At 41.5% G+C, this 23684-nt stretch overlaps 2 protein-coding genes across 3 annotated transcripts; one reads left to right on the top strand and one right to left on the bottom strand.

Annotated features, from left to right (window-relative positions):
• Window positions 1-455: 455 nt before the first annotated feature.
• Window positions 456-12250, bottom strand: LOC114443669 (pre-B-cell leukemia transcription factor 1-like). Its single transcript, XM_028417911.1, has 10 exons — window positions 12045-12250; window positions 11349-11422; window positions 4454-4695; window positions 4001-4191; window positions 3720-3855; window positions 3391-3420; window positions 2321-2483; window positions 2157-2234; window positions 1758-1835; window positions 456-1120 (listed from the first exon to the last, which is right to left on the bottom strand). Exons 1-9 carry the CDS (start codon window positions 12245-12247, stop codon window positions 1792-1794), a joined length of 1161 nt encoding a protein of 386 aa, XP_028273712.1. The 5' UTR covers window positions 12248-12250; the 3' UTR covers window positions 456-1120; window positions 1758-1791.
• Window positions 12251-13305: 1055 nt separating this feature from the next.
• On the top strand, window positions 13306-22332 carry mapkap1 (MAPK associated protein 1). 2 transcript variants are annotated; one of them, XM_028418663.1, is made up of 12 exons: window positions 13306-13478; window positions 14578-15037; window positions 16287-16376; window positions 16500-16648; window positions 16786-16958; window positions 17046-17222; window positions 17494-17603; window positions 19788-19895; window positions 20115-20255; window positions 20555-20692; window positions 21335-21432; window positions 21818-22332. In XM_028418663.1, exons 2-12 carry the CDS (start codon window positions 14755-14757, stop codon window positions 21938-21940), a joined length of 1590 nt encoding a protein of 529 aa, XP_028274464.1. In that variant the 5' UTR covers window positions 13306-13478; window positions 14578-14754; the 3' UTR covers window positions 21941-22332. The 2 variants fall into 2 exon arrangements, with proteins under 2 accessions (XP_028274464.1, XP_028274465.1); XM_028418664.1 differs by lacking the exons at window positions 13306-13478; window positions 14578-15037 and adding an exon at window positions 15074-15820.
• Window positions 22333-23684: the final 1352 nt, after the last annotated feature.

Genomic DNA, 23684 nt, shown 5'->3' with positions numbered 1-23684 from the left:
TAGTTTTCTGAAGAGATTTAATTAAGAAATAATAACATGTAGTCAAGACATTTAAACCAAAGTTTATTTTACATTTAAAAATACATACTGTTTTACATGGGGGGGGGGGGGGGTCTGCCTGGATATAAAGCCCTCAGCATGATAGGTTAGAAAATGAAGACAACATATTTACTTTAATACAGTCACAAATATTTACCTCAGAATAAAAACAAACTGGGGAAAGAAAACTGTTTTCAGTTTGAATAGATATTTTAGTTCGTATATTAAAGAAGTACAAAAAGTCGTCAACATTCAAAATGTTCCTCTGTATTTACAACAGTTCACTCATGATGTTAAAGCACAGAAACAGAAACATGACACAGACACTGTCCATATAAAACCTGTATTACACATAGGAATGAAAGAATATAACACATCCAAATCATAGCAAACGGTGCTACTGTTAGATCGGGCTTTGTTTAAAGGCGGATAATTATTGTAGTGGCCTATAAAATTAATCTGTATGAAATTAATTAATTGCCAAAAGAAGAGAGAGAATGATCATTAGTGCAGTGGCCAAATAAGTTTACAGCACTGTAACATCAGAAACACATGTGACTAGACAAAAAGAAACAAATCATGTTACTACTACTTGCGTGTGTTTTCTGAAATTACAGTGCACAGAGCTATATCTGTGTTTTTTAATGCAATGACATTAAAAACACAAAGATGAATTGATCAGTCGTGAGCTGTTGAAAAGCATCATGTCAAATTTTAGATCTCGAAACACGTCCACCAGAAGATCTAAATGGATCCCGATTCCTGATCACACAAAATGAGGTAATGAAGCAAACATGTTTTTACTTCCTTTGGATCGAAGTTCACTCCTCATCCCAGTCCTTCATCCTACATTCAAAACAGCTCTTGGTGTCTCTGCGTGTTCACCCAGCGTGGTTTCAACAACGTCCTCCGATCCAGACAGGTTCAGTCCTTTGCAACTGAACACGTCCACTGCTCCAGCTGGACGCTGATGGAACCTTTGAGGGGTGATGAAGATGTGGTTTGTGATGATCCTGCAGTGAGGTTGAAGAGGTCAGTCTGAGGTATCACAATATGTGCTGGCTGGCTCCACCACCTTTCCCTGGCAGAGAGAAACAAAGAAAGACAAAGAACAAAAGCAGGGTGAGCTGATGGTAGAACTCCTGTGAAAAGTAGCTCTGATTTTAGTCTCTATCAGCTCCTAAAGAAATCCTCAGCTGTAGCTTTGTGCATCAGTGTGCAGGCTGTGTTTGTCTCTTTGAAAATCCACATTCTTCTCATCTGTCCAAGCCTTGACCTACATAAGAAGTGCAATTGGAAGGAAAAGAAAGCCCAACAATGATTCTGAAGCTGGTAGAGGCTGGCACATTGTCTCTTCTGCCCTGAGCAAGACGGAGCACTCAGTAAAACTAAAATGACACCATGCTGTCTGTTTGCCTCAGATCATATGACATTTTTTTCTTAATGCTGAATCGCAGCATGCAGGTTTATTTATAGGACAATTACCGATAAGGCTGAAAGCAGCAGTGCTTGTTAGAGTGGAAAACAGCATTTATTAGCAGCAGCAACCCGCAGCTATATACAGCAGATAAATGAGGAACTTTCTATATATACAGTGACTGTAAACCTGTTTTTCCTCTAACCGCTGCCAGTTCCATTTGTTACAATAATCATTGCCATTATCACCCATGTCATCTTTGCAGCACGGAAAATTTGTAGCTATGGTAACTTGTACTCACGTTGAGGCAGTGTGTTTACAGAGGATGGCATGCATCACTGTATCCTGTCTGACTGATAGCATGGTGTGTGGTATCCACCTACAGAGAGGACCGGGGAATGAAAGCAGACAGGTAAGATGGAGAGATGGCAGCTGTGTCACAGGCATTATTCTCTCGCTGTTATAAATAGGATATAAATATAACTGTGTGTATCTGTGCATGCAGGAGTACCCCAAAAATGACAGTGTTGTACTCATCAGACACAAATGTTGAGTTCTGAAATGCTATGTTCTGCTATACACTGTTAGTACTGTTGCTTTTGACACAGTGGATCCCTTTCTGATCGGTTCTTTCTTCCAGACACACACACAATTAAGGAGAGTACAGGGGTTAGAGACACTTTAAGTGAATGGACAGTACCAATGAACATGCTGGTTAACAGGGTGTTTTTGCTGTCAGCACCTTCCAGCTGGAAATCCTCATCTTTCATTTGAAAGCCTGATAAAAGAAAGATGGTGCCTCTTCAAAATCCTTGTAATCACAATGATATCATGATCCTTCACTGCTTTCGGTTTAACCCTTGCCTGAGTTGGGTGTGGAAGGTGAATGGTCTTGGCCATTGTGGACCACAGCTGCTGCCTGGGTTGCCGTCACTGCTGTCTTCGCAGCATACAGGTTGGCCTCCTCCTGGAACTTTCCGATGTTCTTCTTATATCGGATTCTCTTGTTCCCAAACCAGTTGGAGACCTGGAGTGGAAGTCACAAAGAAAAGGAAAGAAGAAAGCTGTGGATCCACATCTGTCCTTTCACCACATTTTACCTTTGTGAACAGTGTACTCATTGGTTTATGTGTGTGAAGTGGGGAGCAGCAATGAGGAGTATTCCAGGTCACACACCCTGGGCTTGTAAAGAGCAACCAAGGATAGACAATAACCACATTCGACAGCTTAAAGGTCACTGGCCACTGTGCATGTGTAAGTGTGTGTGTGTGTCCTGCATGCACAAAGTGCTGGTGGCCTTTATGTGAATACAGTGGCATTTACCACACAGGTCTCACCCTGAATGAAATTGCCTTCACAGTCTTTAAAAGAAAACATCCATTTTGTCTTAGCTAATTGACAGATAATAGCTAATTAGTATAGAAATGTAGAACAATGCTGTAAAATACTAAATATTCATTTTCAGAAACGTATCACTTTGCTTTGAATCAATCGAGGAAACGCACAGTTTGTGTAGCAGTGACAAGACATGTAACGGCTTTGAACAATCACATAGAAATGGGGGTTTTGACAATCATCCAGTGAGTGTGGATGGAGCTAAATGGCTAAATAAATTAAGGCAGTTGTAAAGTCAGGGGGGTGAGGGGATAGCAGACTAGCAGGATCGCACAACTGTAACCTCGCTACTCCTCTCCACAGAAGAAGCCACATATAAACACTAAATAATTTACAGCTGCCTGAGTTGGTTTTGTCCTTCTTCACATCACATGAACTTTGTTATGTACCTACACCAAGAGACATAGATGTTTACACAAACCACTTCATATTCAGTTTTTAGAAACAAATACATATATGGTAAAGACCACATTTTATACAGTTCAGTAAGATACAAGGTAAAATACAGCAGATGAGGAGGAGCAGAGTGTGTGACATACCTGTGACACTGTGATGGTGCTCCCCCCACCCTGAGGGCAAAAAAGAACGTGCTTTTTACAGTACTGGACTCTGCAGACCTAACATTTCATCCCTCAACCCCAACACATCAGATACAAAACAAGGCGTGACAATGATTTCCTTTTTGTTACACCTCCATCTTCACCTCCACACTTTGGGTTTTTTTACTCTTATCAGCCTTCTCAGAGCCTGATAATCCACTGTCCACAGAAAATACATCAGGGTCTTATACCTTAGAGTGTTTAGGCATGTCCTTCCATCTTTGAACCATGAACAAAATACAATGATAATTACATCATAACATACACACCTGGGAAACTGTGATACTGCACTTTTTAGCCAGCTCCTCTTTGGCCTCCTCACTGGGATATGGATTGCTCAGGTGGGAGTAAAAATATTCATTCAGGATTTCTGTGGCCTGTTTGCTGAAGTTCCGTCTTTTCCGTCTAAAACAAAAAAAAAAACAAAGAAAGAGAATAAAGCACATGCTACAAATGAAATGCTAAAAAACCCCACAGCTGTGTATACACTGTAAACCTGTAACTAAGCCCAAATAAACAGCTCCACGCTGAATGCATTTCGTTCTCTTACCGAGCATCCAGGAACCTGGAGCGCAGGATCATGACAGCCTCACAGGTGCTCTGCTTCAGCTGCATTTGGATGGAGCTGAATTTACGATGAATGATGTTCACCATGCATTCGATCTCTTTCGGTGAGATGGGCCGAGTCCGTGACTGCTCCCTCAGCAGGTTCATTACATGTGTGGTGAACTCATTGCAGGCCTAAAAAAAGGTCACAAAGACACAAAACATTTTTTCTCTTTGTAGTGCTTCATCATAAGGGAATAAGAGTGTGAAGCTTGAGAAGTAAATGTAGGAATTATTCATATAATATATCAGATAGTCACTAAAATGAGTATTAAATCAATCTAAAGACCACAAAGTGTCGATCACTTGACTATAGGTTTATTCAGAAATTAGAAAAATGCCTGAATATTTATTATTTACACGATACAGAGATATAGAGACATAGTAATATTCACACCTGTTCATATTTCTCCAGTTCTGTGTGATATATCTGTCTGATCTGTGTCAGCTTGGCCCTGTAGTCGGACTGTTCGATGGAGTTATCAGTCACACTGCCTGCAGCAGCGGCTGCAGCTGCAGCCACTGCCGCTCCACCCCCCTTCTCTGGTCCAGCCACCCCCTCCGCCAGCAGCATGTTGTCCAGTCTCATCAGCTGAGCGTCTGAAGGCTCCTCTTCCTGCGCACCACGGATACTCAGACCTGACAAACAAAGACAGAAACACTGCTTCACCTGCTGCATGAGGGATTCCAACAGATAGCATAACAGCTGGACTCCAGAGAAGGTCCTAAATGCAAAGATCAAAGAGGCATGAGTAGAAATGTGGATGGGTTTTAGGATAATATTTTAGGTAAATCGATAGTGATTATCATAGAAAATGAATTCTTGCTTACAAACATGACAACAAGGTAAATGTCACTGGCACTCAGCATCCACTCACACTCACACCAGATAAAGAAACAGTGGAAGATGGTGAAACAAACAGAAATATTGCATTATAAGCTGTGCTGTTTGTCTTCTCTGTACAAAGGGTTGCAGCAGCTCAAACTGTGTGTGTGTGTGTGTGTGAGAGAGAGAGAGAGAGCGAGAGAGGCTGTATCAGCGGCACCATTTGAAATCATCTCATTACACTGGGTTTGTCCGCCCCCCTTTATGAACAACTGTATCAGTAGAAATCCACTGAGCAGTACTCTGCCATCTGTAATCCCATCAAGCTGAAACAAAACAACATTCACACCTGATCCCACATCCTGCTCACATCTCAGAACAGCCAGCTGGAACACTGATGGCCATTTTCACAAATGACAGAAGATACAGCACTGTACTCTGCAATCATGATGCAATTTTCAATAATAATATTACATCGGATCTATGAATGCAATCATAAGCTGCATTTCTAGTGTATGCTGCCCATTGTTATCAGCCACTTCCTGATTCATGCTATCCAACCATGCACTACTTGTTCTTGTGTTTTGTGACACCAGAATTGTTCGGCTATAATGTGAAGGTGGCATGGTGGCATCACTATCAAGAAAAGAATCAAGAATCTCCTGTCATCCTAAATGGACACATATAAATTGTATAAATTAAATTAAAAAGGATTATATAATTCTATCAAAAGTCACTGTATGCCATGCAAAACTTGTAATAAATTCTTCCATTACTACCTAATTCTATGTATTATGAGTCAGTAGAAACACTGTTGTGAACCTACAACTGATTGGTGGAGACAATCATTTGAAAAAATGCCTGAGACATGACCATGGATAGCCCAACAGATAAATAGACCAACTGACAGTCTATCACTAAAATAAAAGAAATAGTGATTCAGCAGCAACAACAACAAAAACCCTCTGTTGTTTTCACAGCCAACCTAACTATTCCTACTTGCCCGAGCGCCCCTGCTGTGATGATCCAGCCGGGCTGGGATTCTCATGTCAGGTATGCTATCTGTAACAAGGAGCCCTGATGTGCAGCTGTCACTTTCACTCCTTCTGCTAGCTGTTTGAGACACTTCACAGGAGGTGGAAGTTTGATTTTGTCATTGGGGCTTGTCCACCTCTTCACAGCCTCTCCACTGTTAACAGTAGCAAAGTAGGTCACCCTGCAGGCTGCCGTGTGCAATTATGTGTCCTCCATGAGCATCAGGACCAAGTCGCAGCACTGGACACACTTCCAGATGCTGATCAGAGCTGTGCGTTCGACTTACTGTATTCCACACAAGAGACTGTGGGAATCTCAGTGTATACGATATCAGATGACAAGAACCACATCATCAAACCGCTGCTAGACTCAGGACAGATGTTTGCATAGGACTGGGCAGAGAGGAGGAAAAGGAGAGGGCCAGGTGAGTGTGGAACTCACAGCTAATGGGCTTGATGCCTGGCTCAATATGAGAGATACTTCTCTCATGGTAAGCTAAAAATATATTTTAATGTGGCTCTGACATGTTATCTTATTGGAAGAAGGTTTTTTTAAACCAACTTTCATCAACATTATCAGTGAGGCAGCTTACATTGTGTCCATTTGTGCACCTCTGGGTCCATAGTGAAGGAAATCAGAGTCTTGAATTGACCATGTGAATGGCAAAGATGGCAGAAAGTAAACAGAAAATAAATATAAAGCGAAGAACATAAACATCTGTTTTTGAAAAAAGAAATGTTCACGAGAGACCGCTGAAAAAAAATGTAACTCATCTTATTTTACAAATACTCAACAACCACGCACACACACAGAGTGTAGCAGGTGGTCTAGGGCTTGTCTCATTCAATAAATTGCTGCTTGTGTGCAGGAAGGGCAGCTGTTTGTCTCTGTGTCCTGAGTGCCTCATTGAAATGGACAGGACTATTCCACACATGGCAGCAGAAAATGAGCAGAATACAGAGGTGTGTAAGTGCCTTTCAGTAGTGCAAAACACAATCAATCTTCACTCTTCCTCTGTCTGCAGGACATTTACAGAGCCTCTGAAAGTACTGAGAGGGCTTTGTCACTGCAGCCTGCAGCATTCCATTCTATAAGTCTGACTATGAACAACAACTTCAAACACCATGTATGTGCATGGGTTCAAGGATCTCAAGCCAACTGCAGTGTCTGCTAGAGATTTATCGACAGGGCTCCCACCAATACATGCATCCCCTTTACCAAAATGGCAAATCCACTTTAAGGACAGATAGCCCCAATGACACATACTGCTGTGTTAATACTGTATACAGTAACTATGACCTACATGATAATATACGTTTGTAATAGCAATAGCATGGCAAGCTGGAAATAAAAGCACAAACACAGCAACTTATGTCCGTAATGCTATATCCTAATACTTAAATGGAAATGTATACTGCAAAGTGAAGAACTGCTGAACCTGCAAACTGACACTGCCATCATTAGGGCTGTTATCAGGATAAGGAATTGTTGTTACACAGTGCTAAGGTGGCATTTCCCCAAGCAATTCACTATTTCTTCTGTTCTCTGCGCGGTTGGCTGTGGAACCTCTATGCAGCACACTAAAGTAGCTGTATTACTACATATGAATTATGTTTAGTTGCTGTAATGAATGCAGAATGGGACTGCTATTAATAAAAGGCTAGTATTCACTCACTGCCAGCACTGTCAGTACATAAGCATATATAATCCTACACACACATGCAAGGAGCTCAATGAAGAGGAGTGCCTGCAGGATCCTATGTGTGTGTGTGTGTGAGAGAGAGAGAGAGTGTAATAAGAGGAAGATGTGGTGTATACTGTGCTATGTTAAGTTTAAAGCAGTCAGTGTGAAGAAAAGAAGTCAATAATTGACATACAGCACCTTTTTTGGCAAAAGCTCCTATTATTGGTGCAGTAGAAAAAGAATAATAATACAAAGCTATCCACCCTCTAAATCACTGGAGCACCCATTTCCAAGTATAATTTAATCTGTTCAGCGCACCACTTGATGCTGACTTCGCCCCTGCTGTAATGACATCGGAGCCGAGAGGGAGAAGTGTGGAATTATACAGTGAATGAAAGACCGTGGGAGGCGGAGGTGCCGACTGAAGCAGAAACAACTTACCTAAATGCATATATCACGGATTTCATTCCAACACACAGACATGTTTTATTCCTCTAACGCTCCCATGCTGTGCTGTGTAGGCTTTTGTTTTTCATGCCTACATGAGAAAATTAGTCATATAATTGTTGTGCAGACACACTGTGTAATGCACTGTGACACAGTGATTATTGGTTACAGCAGATTTTGCTCCTCTTAAAATGAGTTAGCAAGTAAACAATCATTTTGGCTCTATTGGAAATAAAGACATCATTTGGGAAAATGAGACATGAAATGTGGCAGCAAATAGAGGATTAGTCCATGAGACAAATCAGCAACTGTTGTTAAAGGTAAATGATTTAACAGAATGCATAATGAGGTGAATTCATCAGGCATGGAAATAAAGGAAACCCCTCTCATAAATGATGATTTGAGTGGTTCATTTTTGATTAAATGCTGCAAACAACTTCATAATACGTTACAAGAGAAGGACGATAACCATATAGTTAAGAGTCGCTAGCAGTGGAACTTCTTCCTTCATCCTTGCCTGTCTACCTGCTGTGTGGCCATGCTGAACCTTTCAAAGGACGTACAGGGGAATATTGATAAAACAATTACCTGCACCGTGGTCATTTGATTTTCTATTTCAGTTATGTGAACAAAGGAAAGGAAATGTAGGATTGATGTCTCACCTCTCTCTATCTCGCTTTCTCTCTACCCTTGTGTCAGAAGAAATGTTGACTTTATCCCTTCATCAGCTGTTGACATCAGACATTTGTACAATAAATACGGAGGGCTGCACACTGTATCACCAAGGCACCTGTCACTTAGTGTGTTCTAAGCTAGTGAATTTAGATCATACACCTTAGTTCATTTGCAATAGTTATTTTTACTTGTATAAACACTCTGCAAAGGTAAAAAAAATGATGATAAAAACACCGACTGCAGTCCTCTGCAGAGCCCAGTGCAGCACAGCAGCGCCTCTAATAAAAGTACACACACCCTGTCACCTTATGTTCTGTTTGTGTCAAAGGTTTTCATTTACTGTGTGTGTATGTACACATGGCTTCAATGAGTGCTGACTCTGTTTCAAATATTTTGGACCTAAAGCTCATGAATGTATATAGAATGTATGTCTAGAGGAAAGAGAGAGACAGCAGATCAGAAACTCTGTTCCTGTTTCTTACCCCTCATAAAGTCATGCTTTTGTAAAGTGTGAGGCCGTCTAAGTGCTGTTTTCAAATACTGATCAACACGTCATCATAGAGAAACAAGTCGTGAGAGAGCCACAGTGCTAACCAGCTAGGTGCAAAGCAAAAAGATGACATGCACCTTGGCATGAGGTACTCCAAAGTGCACTGGAGCTCAGATCTGGTGGGTGGGAGACACTGACAGACTCCTTTCAACACTTCAGTCATTTTGGCCAGTAGAGATGAAAAGAAGCACTCTTCATCTCTGCCCTGTCTTTTGTTCTGTCGCCTTGATGAAGTGGAGGCGTTGTGGTTTCATTCTGTCTCAGCTGATTGCCTGTCTACCCACAATCCTCTACGCCTCTCACTGATGTTTCTATTTCTGCATCAAAAAAGTGCTTGTGTCTTTATTGTGAGACATAGGCAGCTGCCTTTTATTGTCAGAGAGTAGTTGTTGTAGCAAAGACTGTTCAGGGGAAGCAGGTTCACTCCAACCTAGTGTAGTGTTGACCTATGGGGACATTCATCCATCATGTGAATCCGCAGTGCAGGGTCACAGGGCTGGAGCCTATCCCAGCTATCTACAGGTGAGAGGTGGGGTACCGGTCCACCAGTCCATCACAGGGCAACATACACAGACAAACAACCATTCACACTCAGGGGCAATTTAGAGTGACCAATTGACCTAACAAGCGTGTCTATAGAATGTAGGAGGAAGCGCGGAGAACATGCAAACTCCACACAGAAAGGCCCCAGTCAGAATCGAACTGGGAACCTTCTTGCCATGAGTGCACCGCCGTGCCTCCCAGGGCCCAGACATAAGGACCAAAAATGCAGTTCCTCATCCGGCCACCTGAGGCTGACCCCAAATGTGGGTCAACACCCACAGCGGTCCATGAGAAAATATCCAAGTTTACAGTAATGCAGTTATATTTTCAAGTCTTTGCCTCGGAAGTGAACAACTGGATGCAACACACATACTTCAAACACAGCTGACTCTGTGTGAAAATGTGTGTCCAATAAACCTTCAGAAACGCTCATCCATGCTGTTGTGTTGTAGGGGGGAACTACAAGGCACTCTTTACTGGTCTTCCAAACAAGTCCAGCAAGAACTTTAACTTTCTAAATGTGGTACTGTTTAAATTTCACATTAGGTTTACTATACTGTGAGCCATAATGTAGCCCTTACACTGCACCAGTCATGATATGTGGCTACACCTGATATGATGAAAACAACATATCTTATTTGCTTTTTTGTGAGAACACACTTTATGTAATGAACACACAGACTGATTTATTTGTCTCATTAACTCTCTGAGACAGAACTGCTTACCTCAGTGTTCAGAGGGCTGCTAAATCAACGTAATGTTTTCAAATGTTTCCAATCACATTACAGACTGGGCTCACATTTGATTTAGTCAGATGCAGATGAAGATGAAATACAGTTAATTGCACGTGTTAGGTGAGATGTGAATTTCTGCACTGTCAGCAGTATTTTAAAAACGTCTGTGCGCTGGATGATGAAAGAGCAGAGTTCAAAGCAAACAGATGAGAAATGGACTCTGTGAGGAGAGTTTCGTATTCACCGCAGAAGACCGACTTCCCACACTGTCTGAACGCTGTGAATATGTAATCACTCAGCTGCTGTATGGTTTATCCACAACCCCGTTTGCTCACACTTCAGACTGTGTGTGTGTGTGTGCACCTTGAGCATCTTTTTTTATGTGTATTTACACGGTTACCAGGCAAACATTTCACAGATGATTCCTGCTACTTAACCTGAGAGGCAGGAGATGATGATGCACCTCTCCTGTCTGACAGCCTCACAGCACACACTCACTCAGCTGCTGCCACAGTAAACACACAGGACCGCAGAAAATGTGGCTCAGCTACACAATAGGTTCAACATACTGAAATTACACAGTAAGATAAACATGTTGTGAACTGGTCACACGGTGTCAGTTCATTTACACAATCAGCATTTACAATACTACATGATTGTTCATTTGGAGTGATGGTGCTGGCAGTCTTTATCTAAACACTTCTTCTATACATTGTAATAACTTCAACATGTAGGAATCAACACTGTGAGATGCACACTACTTTTGATGAATGGGAAAAAAAACTATAAATCACTCACCTGTTTTCTCTTTGATTTCACAGAGTACAGTGAAGAGTGCAGGCTTCATCCTGTGACAGTTCAGACCATGCTTCCTAACAGACACACCAGGAAACGTACGTTTATTGTTTTGTTGCCTATGTAATGCTATGTAATGTCAAATCATTTCAATAATTATGTCTTGCTTGTGAAGTGCAACCTATGTGTAATCAAGAGTGTGCAGAGAGTGTGTTAGGCAGGTGTACATCAACATAGACGGTCTGTTTTGAGAAGATTTTGCCAGTGAGGTCGTCACAAAAGAATATAAGATCATATCTGCTTGAGTGTCCTCCAGTATTAATTTAAAATAAGGGATTACATCAAAAATGTTTGCTGAGCTTGAGGTGGATTTATGAATAAGGCTTTGTTTACAACCTAGTAATCTATCAGTAAAGGCATTTGTCCTGGAAGCCTAAGTTTTGCCTGTGCTAAATATAATGTTTAAACTCTCCAGCAATTCTATGAAAAGTAAGACGCAAGATTTTACGCACAGCGCAGCTTCTACTCTGCAGATTTTGCAGCCTAACAACATCGCGACAGAATAATTTAACCGAATAAACTCTGAGAATAGAAAGAACAAAGCTTAAAATGAGGTCATCGTCTGTTCATACACATGGACCTGTTTTAAAAGTTTGCCTCTGTGTGTGATCAGTCCAGAGTGTGAAAAGCGGGACGAACTTTGCCTGCGCTTCGTCCAGACTCTGGTCAGTGATGGTCATAATCTGATGCAGGATGCTCCCGATGTCCTGCTTCCTCCCGTCTTCGTCGTCGGTTCCGTCGTGAATGTGTGAGAGCGGCAGTCCGGCGGCTCCCTGCTGCACCGAGTGCCCGCTCAGACTCACCACGCTCAGACTCCGCATGATCCGCTCCGGATCCTCCATGTCAGCCGCAGCACAATCGACGCGAGGCGAGAAAAAAAAGAAAAGAAAAGGAAAATATCAGATTTTGCAGTTAAATCCAGCAAAGTGAGAAGCAGAAGGGCTGCAGGCTGCAGATGGCAGAATGGGGTTGAATCCAACTCCAAAATATTCTTGGGGGTGTGTTCCGTTTATTTGCACTTATCAACTTGCGCACAGGATGAGGCTGCTGCTGGCTGCTGCTCTGCTCTGTCCTCATGCCCCGCTGGTGAGGGCTGCTCAGGCTGCTCTGCTGTGCGCTTCATCCAGGACCGGAGCACGGCTGCCGACAGGCTACAGAATATAAACACCCATATACTCTGTCCTACTGAATCTGCGGGGTGGCTGTGGATGCTCTGAGCATCCTTCCTGCATTAAGTGTCTTACAGTGAACACATCATCATCTGTATTCCAACAGGATTTGTACTGGATTGTTCTCCTGATGGATCAGAACAGACGTGTATGTGGGCCAGTGAAACATAAGACATTTGAAAGCTCTAACCAGCTCCCTCCCCTCCGTCAGAGAGCTGTTAAACTGTTTTTGTTTTTATGACCATGACAATAAAAGCCTCTAAGTCTAAGTCTGTGAGAACACAGGACATCCGGCATTTTCTGGAAACAACATTTTTAGTTCCTTTAGCCAGATTACCACAACAGACAGACACAATCCATCTGTTCCTGTGAGCACCGCACACATGATCAGTACTGATGGCACAAATGGGAGAAAAACACAAAGACAACCAAATCTTTATGAGTTCCGAGAAAATTCTTATTTTCTGCAAATTTTTATGAAAATCCATGCTTATAGTATATTTAGTTCAGAATTTTTGGTCAAACCTTTTCAAAGACTTTGAGTACAATAAATTGTAAAATATATAAATTAATTATTTATCTATGTATATATCTATATATATATTTGAATATATAACAGTAATTTGTATGAGTGTTGCAGGTAATATCTATTAAAGAATTTTGCTTTTTTGCAAAAAATAATTGTTGTGGTCTTTTATTGTGAAAACAGTGGAACCGGAAGTGAAAGCGAACTAGCTACACAGTAAGGCTGAGCACAGGAGATTGAATTGGCTTGCAGTGTTATTATGATTTGGTACAGAGCGTTATTTAATTTGACTGCAGTTACTGACACTACTGGGAATATGAATGGATAAAATGAAGCATCGTGGGCATTTCTTTCCCTCGTCGGATTTAACTTCTAAAGGTGGGATGTCGTCATGAACTAAGTAATCTAAAAAATGCTATGGCAGCGGCTAACTACAGCTAGCTAACTAAAGAAAGCCTCAGTGTGATGTTGGCTTAAACTTAAGAGCTTGATAGATCCAACCAGTGCAGCTTGCTCTCAGTTTTAGTTATTATTTTTACAGGGTAAGTGCCGTTTGCATTCATCGCAGTAACTTTTTGGTAGGCTAATCCAGATTTAGCTAGTGTGCAAGAGTTAGCCAGCTAGCAAGGTTAAGCTGTGAAGCACAATAGCTACATCAGCTAACGTCAAACAAGCTTCCGGGAATCATTAATCAGTTTGTTAGGTGAAGTAATTAAAGAGCAAGCTATTACTGTGCATTAGTGCCATTACTATGTGCTGTTTTAATTTAGAGTCACTGAGCATCCACTGTCAACATGATACAGTTTGTCTCAAGTGACAAAGCAAACTTTACAACACACTGTAGTGGATCATTAGCAGCATGAGCTGTCGCAGCTCTTTGTAGAAAATGCCATTTAAATATGAAATCTTGCCATCGCACAACTTGAAGTATTAGATAAGACTGTAACAAAATGATGTTTGGTAACCTTAAATGAATGTGTGTTCTGTAGTCTATCTGTTTTGCATTTAGCATGGTAGCTAAAGTTTCTCATTCAAGCTAATGGAGCACAGTAGAAAGGGACTGAGGGGGTTGTTTTGCCCTTGCTCATAGCTCTCATGTAGATGTTGAACTTATCAACAGCTTTGTGTTCTCAGTGTAAACACCGTGGATGGTTACACATGTTGTTAAAGGGCATTTGCTTGCTACTCCAAACAAGTGTGCAGTCACGCCGGTAAAAATTTAAAATAATTTTTTGCAGACTACTTGGTGTAAAGATTAAACGAATGTGAATGGTTTTTGTCATAAAAGTATGCTGTTATTATATAAATATGCTGCGTAATATTGTCTATTTGACGCATTGTATTTTAAAGGACCACTCTTCATTTTAACTTGGATCAAGGAAGTTGTGCCCTTCTAGAAAGTGTAGGATGGAAAATGCCAGCAGATCCCAGTTTAACCCTGCACCGTGTGATATTATTTTTTTTTCATTCTTAACAGGTATTGGCACCTTTTCTCCCCTGGAGCCAAAGGAATAGTTAAGGAGATGGAAATGATGACATCTTTCCTGTGGTCATCCAATGCTTTCTCAAACGGAGACTAAGAAGGCTTACAGGCAAGAGGGCGAGACAAAGAGAACATCCAAAGCTATAAGCTGCTCTTTGCAAAGCAGGTGAAATGGCTTTTTTGGACAATCCAGCTATAATTCTGGCTCACATCAGACAGTCTCATGTGACCAGTGATGACACAGGAATGTGTGAGATGGTACTAATAGACCAGGATGTGGATCTGGAAAAGTGCCAGCTTGCACTGGTGCCTGGCAGCAGCTGTGGGTCGGCGGGATCGGGCACCCTGAGCGAGGGTGGTGGCAGTGTGACAGACAGTCATGCCTGTGACCTCTCCCAATCTATGGACATCACCTCCAGCTGGGACTTTGGTATCCGGCGACGCTCCAACACAGGTAAACCCATCTCCAGACTCTGCCTGTTTTTTTGCAGGGCACGCTTTCTGTCAGGTACACTTTCCACCTGTCATTGTTCTGGAGGTTACCAGAAAGCCTGTTCTGCCATTGTTGGGAGGGGGTTTGTGTGTCTAATCTGGACCGGTGGTTTAGTAAACTCAAGATAAATTGTGTGCTAGTAAAAATGTTGCTACACAGATGGAAAGCTTGGGATTAGATTTGGGTTTTTTGGATATACGTAACTGAAACGAGATGAGTGATCACATGAGTGGCTATCAATGCTCTTGTATGACATTATACAGTCAGATTGTTTGTGTGTATAGTTGACAGGAGACACTACAGAACTAAATAATTAATGATTATGGTAAATGAGTGGGGCTGCTTTGTAAGTAGTTTAACAATAGAAAATCTCAGTAAATATGGCCAGAGATCGTGGGTAACTGGAATCACCATCAAATCATCTAATCTATCAGCAAATGAGTAAGCTGTGTGTAAACTGGGATTGGTTGAAATTGTGTGAAACAGTGTGAATCCATTCTAAGCTACTATCAGGCTTTTATCTTGTAAGATAAACATGGTTTTGGTGATGGAGGGAGTCCAAAGGTAGATGGCACGTCTCCTTTTGGCTCCCTTCTGTTTTGTGGCAAGTTTGGTGGAGTGATGGTCATGGTACTGGGTTGTGGGGTAGAGGGCTGCAATCCTCTGAGGCTTCACAATACTCACCTGTGGTGGCTGTCTCATCAGGACTCCATCAAGATAGCCGTGAGAAACCTGGGGCTGCTGGTAAGATGAGCGGGATGAAAACATAGTTCACAAGTTTTATTTCATGTTACCTACTCATGGAGAGCTCTTCTCATTCTTGGTGTAACTGTCTTTAAAGGGTGAGTCATGTCACTCAATGTGTCACATAAAAGAGGATCTCCTTGTATCCGTACATAGGCATACAGTCACATAGGTGTCAGTGCAGTTTCTATAACTGTACTGTGGTGAATATTGCAACTCCTTAATCGTAGTTTGTTCATATATGCCATCTCTTTTTTTCATAGATTAGACTGTAAAGTGGTAATTCCTGACTCTACCTTTGTTTATGTAATTTGTGAATGATGTATTCATAATGGACGAGCACAGCTTCTTTGTTATTTGCTAAAATCAATGTGTGTCTCTTCATCTTTGTAACTTTTGACTATGTTTTTAGCAATTTGACTTGTTTTCATATGACAGAAATTTAAAATGTGTTCTTTGTTTTTAGCCCAAAGGCTTGAAAGACTAAGAAAAGAACGGCAGAACCAAATCAAATGTAAAAACATTCAGTGGAAAGAGAGATCGTCCTCACAGTCAGGTACTGTTCTTTACCATTTTAAACACATTAAGGATTTAAGATGTGTTTTCTCTGTAACAATACAGGCTGCAGATGAGGATGAATTTAATGTTTGCCTGCTGTTTTTTGTTTTTTCACTTCCAGCTGAGGATCTCGGGACTCTGTTTGAAAAAAGAGACTTTAAAGACAGGGCACGAACAACAGGTATAAAGTCCACCCTTTCACTGCGGCTGGAGCAGTGTCCCCAGCAGCTCAACAACCCTTTCAATGAATACTCCAAATTTGATGGCAAGGTGAGATGTTTGGTAGTTTTTACCCCTTTTAACTTTAACTCCAATTTAGGATAAATGCTAGAGTTTAAAGTAGCTTATGCTATTGTCCTGAAAATGTGAATAATGTGCATAATGTAAGCACTCTCCTTTCCTTTCAGGGCCACATTGGCACAACGGCTACAAAAAAGATCGACGTCTACCTCTCAATGCAGATGGCTCAGGAGAAAGTGCATCCAATGACAGTGGTGACCATCGCCAACGCCCGTGTCCACGACCTCATCGGGCTCATCTGCTGGCAGTACACGAGTGAGGGACGAGAACCAAAACTCAAGTAAATTTAAACACACATCAGCATCTTTGTAGAATATCTGTTTCCGTGTAATACACTCTAATTCTGCCTCTCTGCATCTGTCCACAGTGAGAATGTGAACGCCTACTGTCTCCACATTGCTGAGGATGACGGGGAGGTGGACACTGACTTCCCTCCGCTAGACTCCAATGAGCCAATCCACAAGTTTGGTTTCAGCACTCTGGCCTTGGTGGAGAAATACTCATCACCTGGGCTCGCTTCCAGACAGTCACTGTTTGTCAGAATGTACGTACTAAATGAATAACATCCATCAAATCTCCTAACAGGACAACTCAAACATTCCAACATCAACATGACATGTTAGGACTTCTTCACCATTTGATTACAATTTTATTACACCTTATGCATGTGCATCACTTTAGTGTAGGCATATATTACATGTGTGTACCAGCACAAACAGTTCAGTGCTGTAAATCCTGAGGCTGACTGGTGTATTCCGTCAGGTTTTCTGAATGTTTGCAGCCTAATTAACCTTCACCATCTTTGTCTATTTCAGAAATGCTGCTCATGGCTTCTCTCTAATCCCCGTGGACAGTCTGAAAGTTACCATGAAGGAAATTCTTCAGAAAGCTCTCAAGAAGAGGAAAGGCTCGCAGAAAGGCTCAGGTAATGACTTAGTATCCACTGAAAGATCAGAACACTGTGATGTCCTCTCTTATCTGTCTGGTGGCCCAGGCTCTAACCTCACCCACCCAGCCCTCCGGCGCTCTGCGTGCACAGGCGCCTCCTCACATACAGTCAGGGGAGGGCTGTTGTATATTATACATTTAGATGCATTGATCACTTAATGAATAAATAATACTTTCCACTAAACCCAGCTGTTGCTATGCAGAACTGAGCGTTGCTGTGGATGTGGTATTGATCACCTGGGAGGATCATGTCCAATCTACAGAAAATCTTGCAGATTTTGTTTTAAATCCATTTTTTTGTGTAGTAAAAAAAAAAGGTTGTGGGTAAATGCTCCTCTTCTTCCTCTTCATCACTGCCTTCTGTTGAGTGAAGCACTGTCATAGCAGTTAACCTCCAGGGCTTTGGAGGATGTATCTGTGAAAAGTCCTTGTTTTTTTATTGTTCACGGCATCTGTCTTCTTCTACTGCCAGTTTATTATTCCAGGAGGGTATCTGATCTCTCGTGCGTGTATTTGTAAAAAGCTTGCAGCTTATTCCTTATATTGAGCTGACTTACTCTTTGGACTCTGGAATACGTGTGTAATGGTAGCTTTTCTGCCCTTTAATGTTTAGATGTTTTAATGTTTAGTTTTTAATCTGATGTCAAATTAAGGACCTAAAAAATACAAATACAAAATGCACAAGTTTTCAAAACACTGCTCTGAAGACATCGAGCTAATTTAAAGTCAGGTCCTGGCAGGAGCCTGGGTGGAAGAAGCCGACACAGCTGACTGAAAGAGGCTGTGAAATATGATGTGCTGGAGGGCTCAGTAGAATATAAAACCATGTAGCCTGTGCCAGCAGATAAGGCACTATTGAATGGTGCATGTGCACGTTATCAGGCAAACTGTGGTGACATTTTGGTAGGTGGTGATGGCTGCACCTCAGATGGTGGGCTGTGTCTGAACTGCTGATGAGCTGCCAGAGCTTAGGGATGTTTGTACTGTATATTCTCTGTTTAAGCTTTCCCAAATTCCAGCTATGTGGAATATGCACTGTAGACCTAGGAAAATGTGTCTATTTAGAAAACATTGACTTAAAGTCCCAGTAGATGATGATGTAACAGTACAAAGCAGCGTGAATAACTAATGGCTGCTTTCTACAAGCCCTGCAAGGGTATTTGTAACTTCAAATGGTGGATCCTAATTCACCTTTAGTTTTGTTATCACCGCTTTTATGTTTATGAGTTAAAGAGTTTGTGATGTTCTATATCCTTCTGCCCTTGCTTTTCCTTATTTATCATTTTACCTCTGTTCTCCTGGTGGCCTAGAGGCATGTTCTTCTAATGCTTCTATCTGGCTGACATTTAAAAAAGTGTTTTAAAAATTCATTAAAGGGTAATTTTTACCTTAAAGCTGTGGCCTGCCTTCACTTGTTACTTTCATTGTGTTGTTTATTTTCACCCCTGGTGATGAAAGGGATGGAAGCAAAAGGTTCATACCGAGCTCAGTCTTCTTTGACCACAGTGTGTCCACTTATAGGCGACCTTAAAAACTGCAGTAAGCATGGTTTGACCTCCATTTTTAAGTTTAATCTCAGACATCCTTATTGAATCAGTGAGGCAAGTTCTTCTACTTACAGATTTCCTGAAGCTGCACCAGCTTCTCTTTATCTACTGTCCATAACAGTCAACAACAGTAAATCATTCCTCTGATTAAAAAGTGATGGTCACTGCTTTGACCTACTCCTCAGGCAGTCCATTTTATGTATTGTTATGTTTGTATTTTATTATTGAGGGCAGGTAATTGTATCTTGATGTATCTGACATGGAGAGGTCACATAGAACAGAATCCACATTACAGGAACACAGTGGAAATCTAATCATGGACAGAGGGAGGCAGAAACACAGAACTCAAGCTTTTGTTGGTCTGCCAAAAGAACTTTGGGAGGCAGAGTAGAGATGCAGTGACCATGGTGACATTTGTTATTCTTGAATGATAGCAGTGCATTTATAGGCGACCATAGGAGTGGAATATGAAAGTTTGTAAGACATAGACTGTACTCTCCAGATATTCAGATTCTTTTCCAACACAGTACCATTGAGTAGCTTTGTGAATTTAATCAATAAGACTTAACTAATCAAAACTCTCCCTCATTATGGACTCCATTGTTCTCCAACAGGGCCCATGTATCGCCTGGAGAAGCAGACGGAGCCAAATGTCGCGGTGGAGCTGGACTCAACTCTGGAGAGCCAGAGCACGCTGGAGTTCTGCCTGGTCAGAGAAAACAGTAAGTAATCCCAGTAGGTCGTATATAAGGTCACAGTGTGTCAGTCTGTAGCATCACGTTCATGATTACCATCAGCTGTCAGGTTCATGTATGATTCCATTATACACTTCATGACGCTGCAGTGCTGAAGTGTCCCTGGCCTTTTTGTCACATGCCAGAATTTCATACACCTTGTAAATATTGTAAAGTGTTATTTATTGTTTTTCCTTGTGTCTGCAGGCTCCAGAGGTGAGGAGAGCTCTGAGGAAGACCCTCCTATTGACATCACCACAGTCCAAGACATGTTGAGCAGTCACCACTATAAGTCCTTCAAGATCAGCATGATCCACAAACTGCGTTTCACTACAGATGTACAGCTAGGTAAATAATGTGGCAGGCTGTCCATGGTTAGTGGGGGGTCTACAGTAGAATCTGTATACTTAGATGCTCAGTAGTGTCCAGGTTTGTGTTTGATTGACTCCAAGCTCAGCCTTGTCTCACTCTTCATCATATTGTGACATGTGATTGACAGCTGAGAAACATTTCATTGTTGGCTCTACACTTCCTGTGAGTGTACATCCATGATCAATTATTAATAAAGTTACAATGAGTGCTTATAGTGTGCATGACATTTGGTTTTCCTCCTGAGTACAACATTCAACATACAACTGTCTGTTCAGGCATTTCAGGAGAAAAAGTGGAGATTGATCCGGTCACCAATCAGAAAGCCAGTACGAAGTTCTGGATTCGGCAGAAACCCATCTCTATCGACTCGGACCACCTCTGTGCCTGTGACCTCGTAGAGGAGAGAAGCCCCAGTGAGTGCACAACAGAAACGCTCACACCTCTCTGACACAGCCTATCCTCCTCCTTCATTTATGCTCACACACATCCAGCTGCAGCTGAGAAATGTACACAAACCAATGACATTGATGGATTTCACAACAAGTGGTCAGCAGGTCACATACAGAGTTTAATCTGGTTTATTTTTGATGTTACCTTGTTGTCAGCTGTGGACATCTTTAGTAACAATATTTGCATCTATAATCACATATTCTGTTTATTTAACAGACTTTGTCTTAGTTAATTGGATTACATTTCATCATGTCAGAGCTGTCAGAAGCAATGACGGTGTGAATGCAGTCACACAGTGTGGATGTTCACTTTGCCTTTTTTTGTCATGTAGATATTTTTGCATTAACTGAGATGCCGGTCTTTCACACACTGATCAGTAGAATCAGCCCGTCAATCATTCTGACATTCATATTTAATCTTATTAACACATGTGTGTCCCATGAAGAATCAGATTACTTTTCTTTTTGGGTTGTTGACGTTTGTATCACGCTCTTTTTGGATCCTTTCCGGGTTTACCTCTCAGGTCACACATAGAGACATGTGTTACATTTCTGCTGGATCCATTTTTGTCTTCCTTAACCTGTTTTATGTGATTTGTCTTACAGGTCATGCAATATTTAAGCTCACTTATCTCAGCAACCATGACTACAAGCCTCTCTACTTTGAGTCTGATGCTGCTACTGTCAATGAAATAGTGTTAAAGGTGAGTTCTGGCTGATAACTCTTGCTGCTCATGCTAGCTTCTAAGTGTTTCCCACTTTTTTCACACGCAGTCATGCAGTGACATCTGCTGGCTATGAGAAAGCATGCATGGCAACAGATAGACACAGAATAAGTCCAGTATCTACAAAAGTTTAAAAAGTGCAATTTGAATATCCTACTACTTCATTGTTTTTCTTTTTTTGAATGTGCATATATTACACTGTAAAACAACAGTATTATGTACAGTAAAATTACACAATGTAAGGCATTTTTTTTAAATGGTTTCTAGATATAAAAATATCCAGTTTTTGTAAGTGGGCACTTGGAAAAATGCTAAACATTATGTGTTTGCATGTTATAAAAGCATTTGTCCTGTTTATTTTCAGGTAAACTACATCCTGGAGTCCCGGGCCAGCACCTCTCGGGCTGATTACTTTGCCCAGAAACAACGGAAGCTGAGCCGCCGGACAAGCTTCAGTTTCCAGAAGGAGAAGAAGACTGGCCAGTAGACAGACGGAAGCTACTCAGCCAAATGTCCGTACGTAACTCCACAAAGGCCTGACAGTCTCATACTGTATACAGGGAGGAGAAGGATGGAACTTAAAGTGGAGACTGAGAGAAATGTCGGGTCAGAGAGGACGACGGTGACGGGCAGAGAAACAGCCAGGAGGACGTGTCTGTGCTTCAGTGAGCAAAAACAGAAGGCTCTGGAGAGTGAAAAGAAATTCATTATTCTTTTCCTAAAAAAGACTTGTCAAAGAATTGTGGACAGGGTGTTGGCTGTTGTGTTGCCGTCAGTTTTTTTTGTTTTTTCATTCACTGCCTCTGAATTTAAGCGCCGTCCTGCAGGATGGATTTGTACAGCTTCAACAAACAAATCAAAGCTACATGCTGAATCTTTGCTTCTGTCCTCCTTCTTTAACACAACCTGATAATCATTGCACATTTTATATTCAGTAATAATGCAAATATAAATTTGCTCATTCTGGATTTTAGAAATCCCCTCAGCCCTTATTTCTTTGCACTAAATCGTGTATTGTTCAGTATATATCGATCTAATACGAACAGTCCTCTATGAGGCTGCATCACTGTTAACATGCTGCTACCAATCAACGGGCAGATTAGTGTATTAATAGACTTTTATTGTAGGTGGAAGGATTGTGGTGCAGTTTTAGGAATTTAAACAAAAATATAATGTGAATGAATCACGACACAGCCCACAGGCTTAGTCATATCTCACACGACTGCTTTGGCTGTCAGAGCAGACAATGAGTCTAGAGACAGGCTTAGATTATTACATGTGAGCGTCTGAGTTTGGGATGACATTTTCTGCCATTTTAAACCTGGAAAAATCCATCCGTTCATAATGGTGAAGCATCATGTGGATACAACGCCCACCACTACCTCCTCATCGCCACAAATTACCATCTCTTAAAGTTTGCCTTTACCACATCATTTATATACAGTGGGGAAAAAAAGTATTTAGTCAGCCACCAATTGTGCAAGTTCTCCCACTTAAAAAGATGAGAGAGGCCTGTAATTTTCATCATATGTATACCTGAACTATGAGAGACAAAATAAGAAAAGAAAATGTAGAAAATCACATTGTAGGATTTTTAATGAATTAATTGGTAAATTCCTCAGTAAAAGAAGTATTTGGTCACCTACAAACAAGCAAGATTTCTGGCTCTCACAGACCTGTAACTTTTTCTTTAAGAGGCTCCTCTGTCCTCCACTCGTTACCTGTATTAATGGCATCTGTTTGGAGTCTTTATCAGTATAAAAGACACCTGTCCACAACCTCAAACAGTCACACTCCAAACTCCACTATGGCCAAGACCAAAGAGCTGTCAAAGGACACCAGAAACAAAATTGTAGACCTGCACCAGGCTGGGAAGACTGAATCTGCAATAGGTAAGCAGCTTGGTGTGAAGAAATCAACTGTGGGAGCAATTATTAGAAAATGGAAGACATACAAGACCACTGATAATCTCCCTCGATCTGGGGCTCCACGCAAGATCTCACCCCGTGGGGTCAAAATGATCACCAGAACTGTGAGCAAAAATCCCAGAACCACACGGGGGGACCTAGTGAATGACCTCCGGAGAGCTGGGACCAAAGTAACAAAAGCTACCATCAGTAACACACTGCGCCGCCAGGGACTCAAATCCTGCAGTGCCAGACGTGTCCCCCTGCTTAAACCAGTACATATCCAGGCCCGTTTGAAGTTTGCTAGAGAGCATTTGGATGATC

This window comes from Parambassis ranga, chromosome 12 (assembly GCF_900634625.1).
Source record: "Parambassis ranga chromosome 12, fParRan2.1, whole genome shotgun sequence".
NCBI classification, from domain to species: domain Eukaryota; kingdom Metazoa; phylum Chordata; class Actinopteri; family Ambassidae; genus Parambassis; species Parambassis ranga.
This window is presented reverse-complemented; position numbering and strand designations above follow the sequence as displayed.

Bases quoted from the DNA above. Each gene is read 5' to 3' on its own strand.
- LOC114443669 (XM_028417911.1), bottom strand. From the start codon at position 12,247: ATGGAGGATCCGGAGCGGATCATGCGGAGTCTGAGCGTGGTGAGTCTG. The intron at 4,192-4,453 runs GTGTGAATATTA...ACCTTTTTTTAG, and splicing joins AACTGGAGAAATATGAACAG to GCCTGCAATGAGTTCACCAC. The intron at 1,836-2,156 runs GTACTGTCCATT...TCCTCTCTGTAG, and splicing joins GTTAACCAGCATGTTCATTG to GTGGATACCACACACCATGC.
- mapkap1 (XM_028418663.1), top strand. From the start codon at position 14,755: ATGGCTTTTTTGGACAATCCAGCTATAATTCTGGCTCACATCAGACAG. The intron at 16,649-16,785 runs GTGAGATGTTTG...CTTTCCTTTCAG, and splicing joins ACTCCAAATTTGATGGCAAG to GGCCACATTGGCACAACGGC. The intron at 16,959-17,045 runs GTAAATTTAAAC...ATCTGTCCACAG, and splicing joins GGACGAGAACCAAAACTCAA to TGAGAATGTGAACGCCTACT.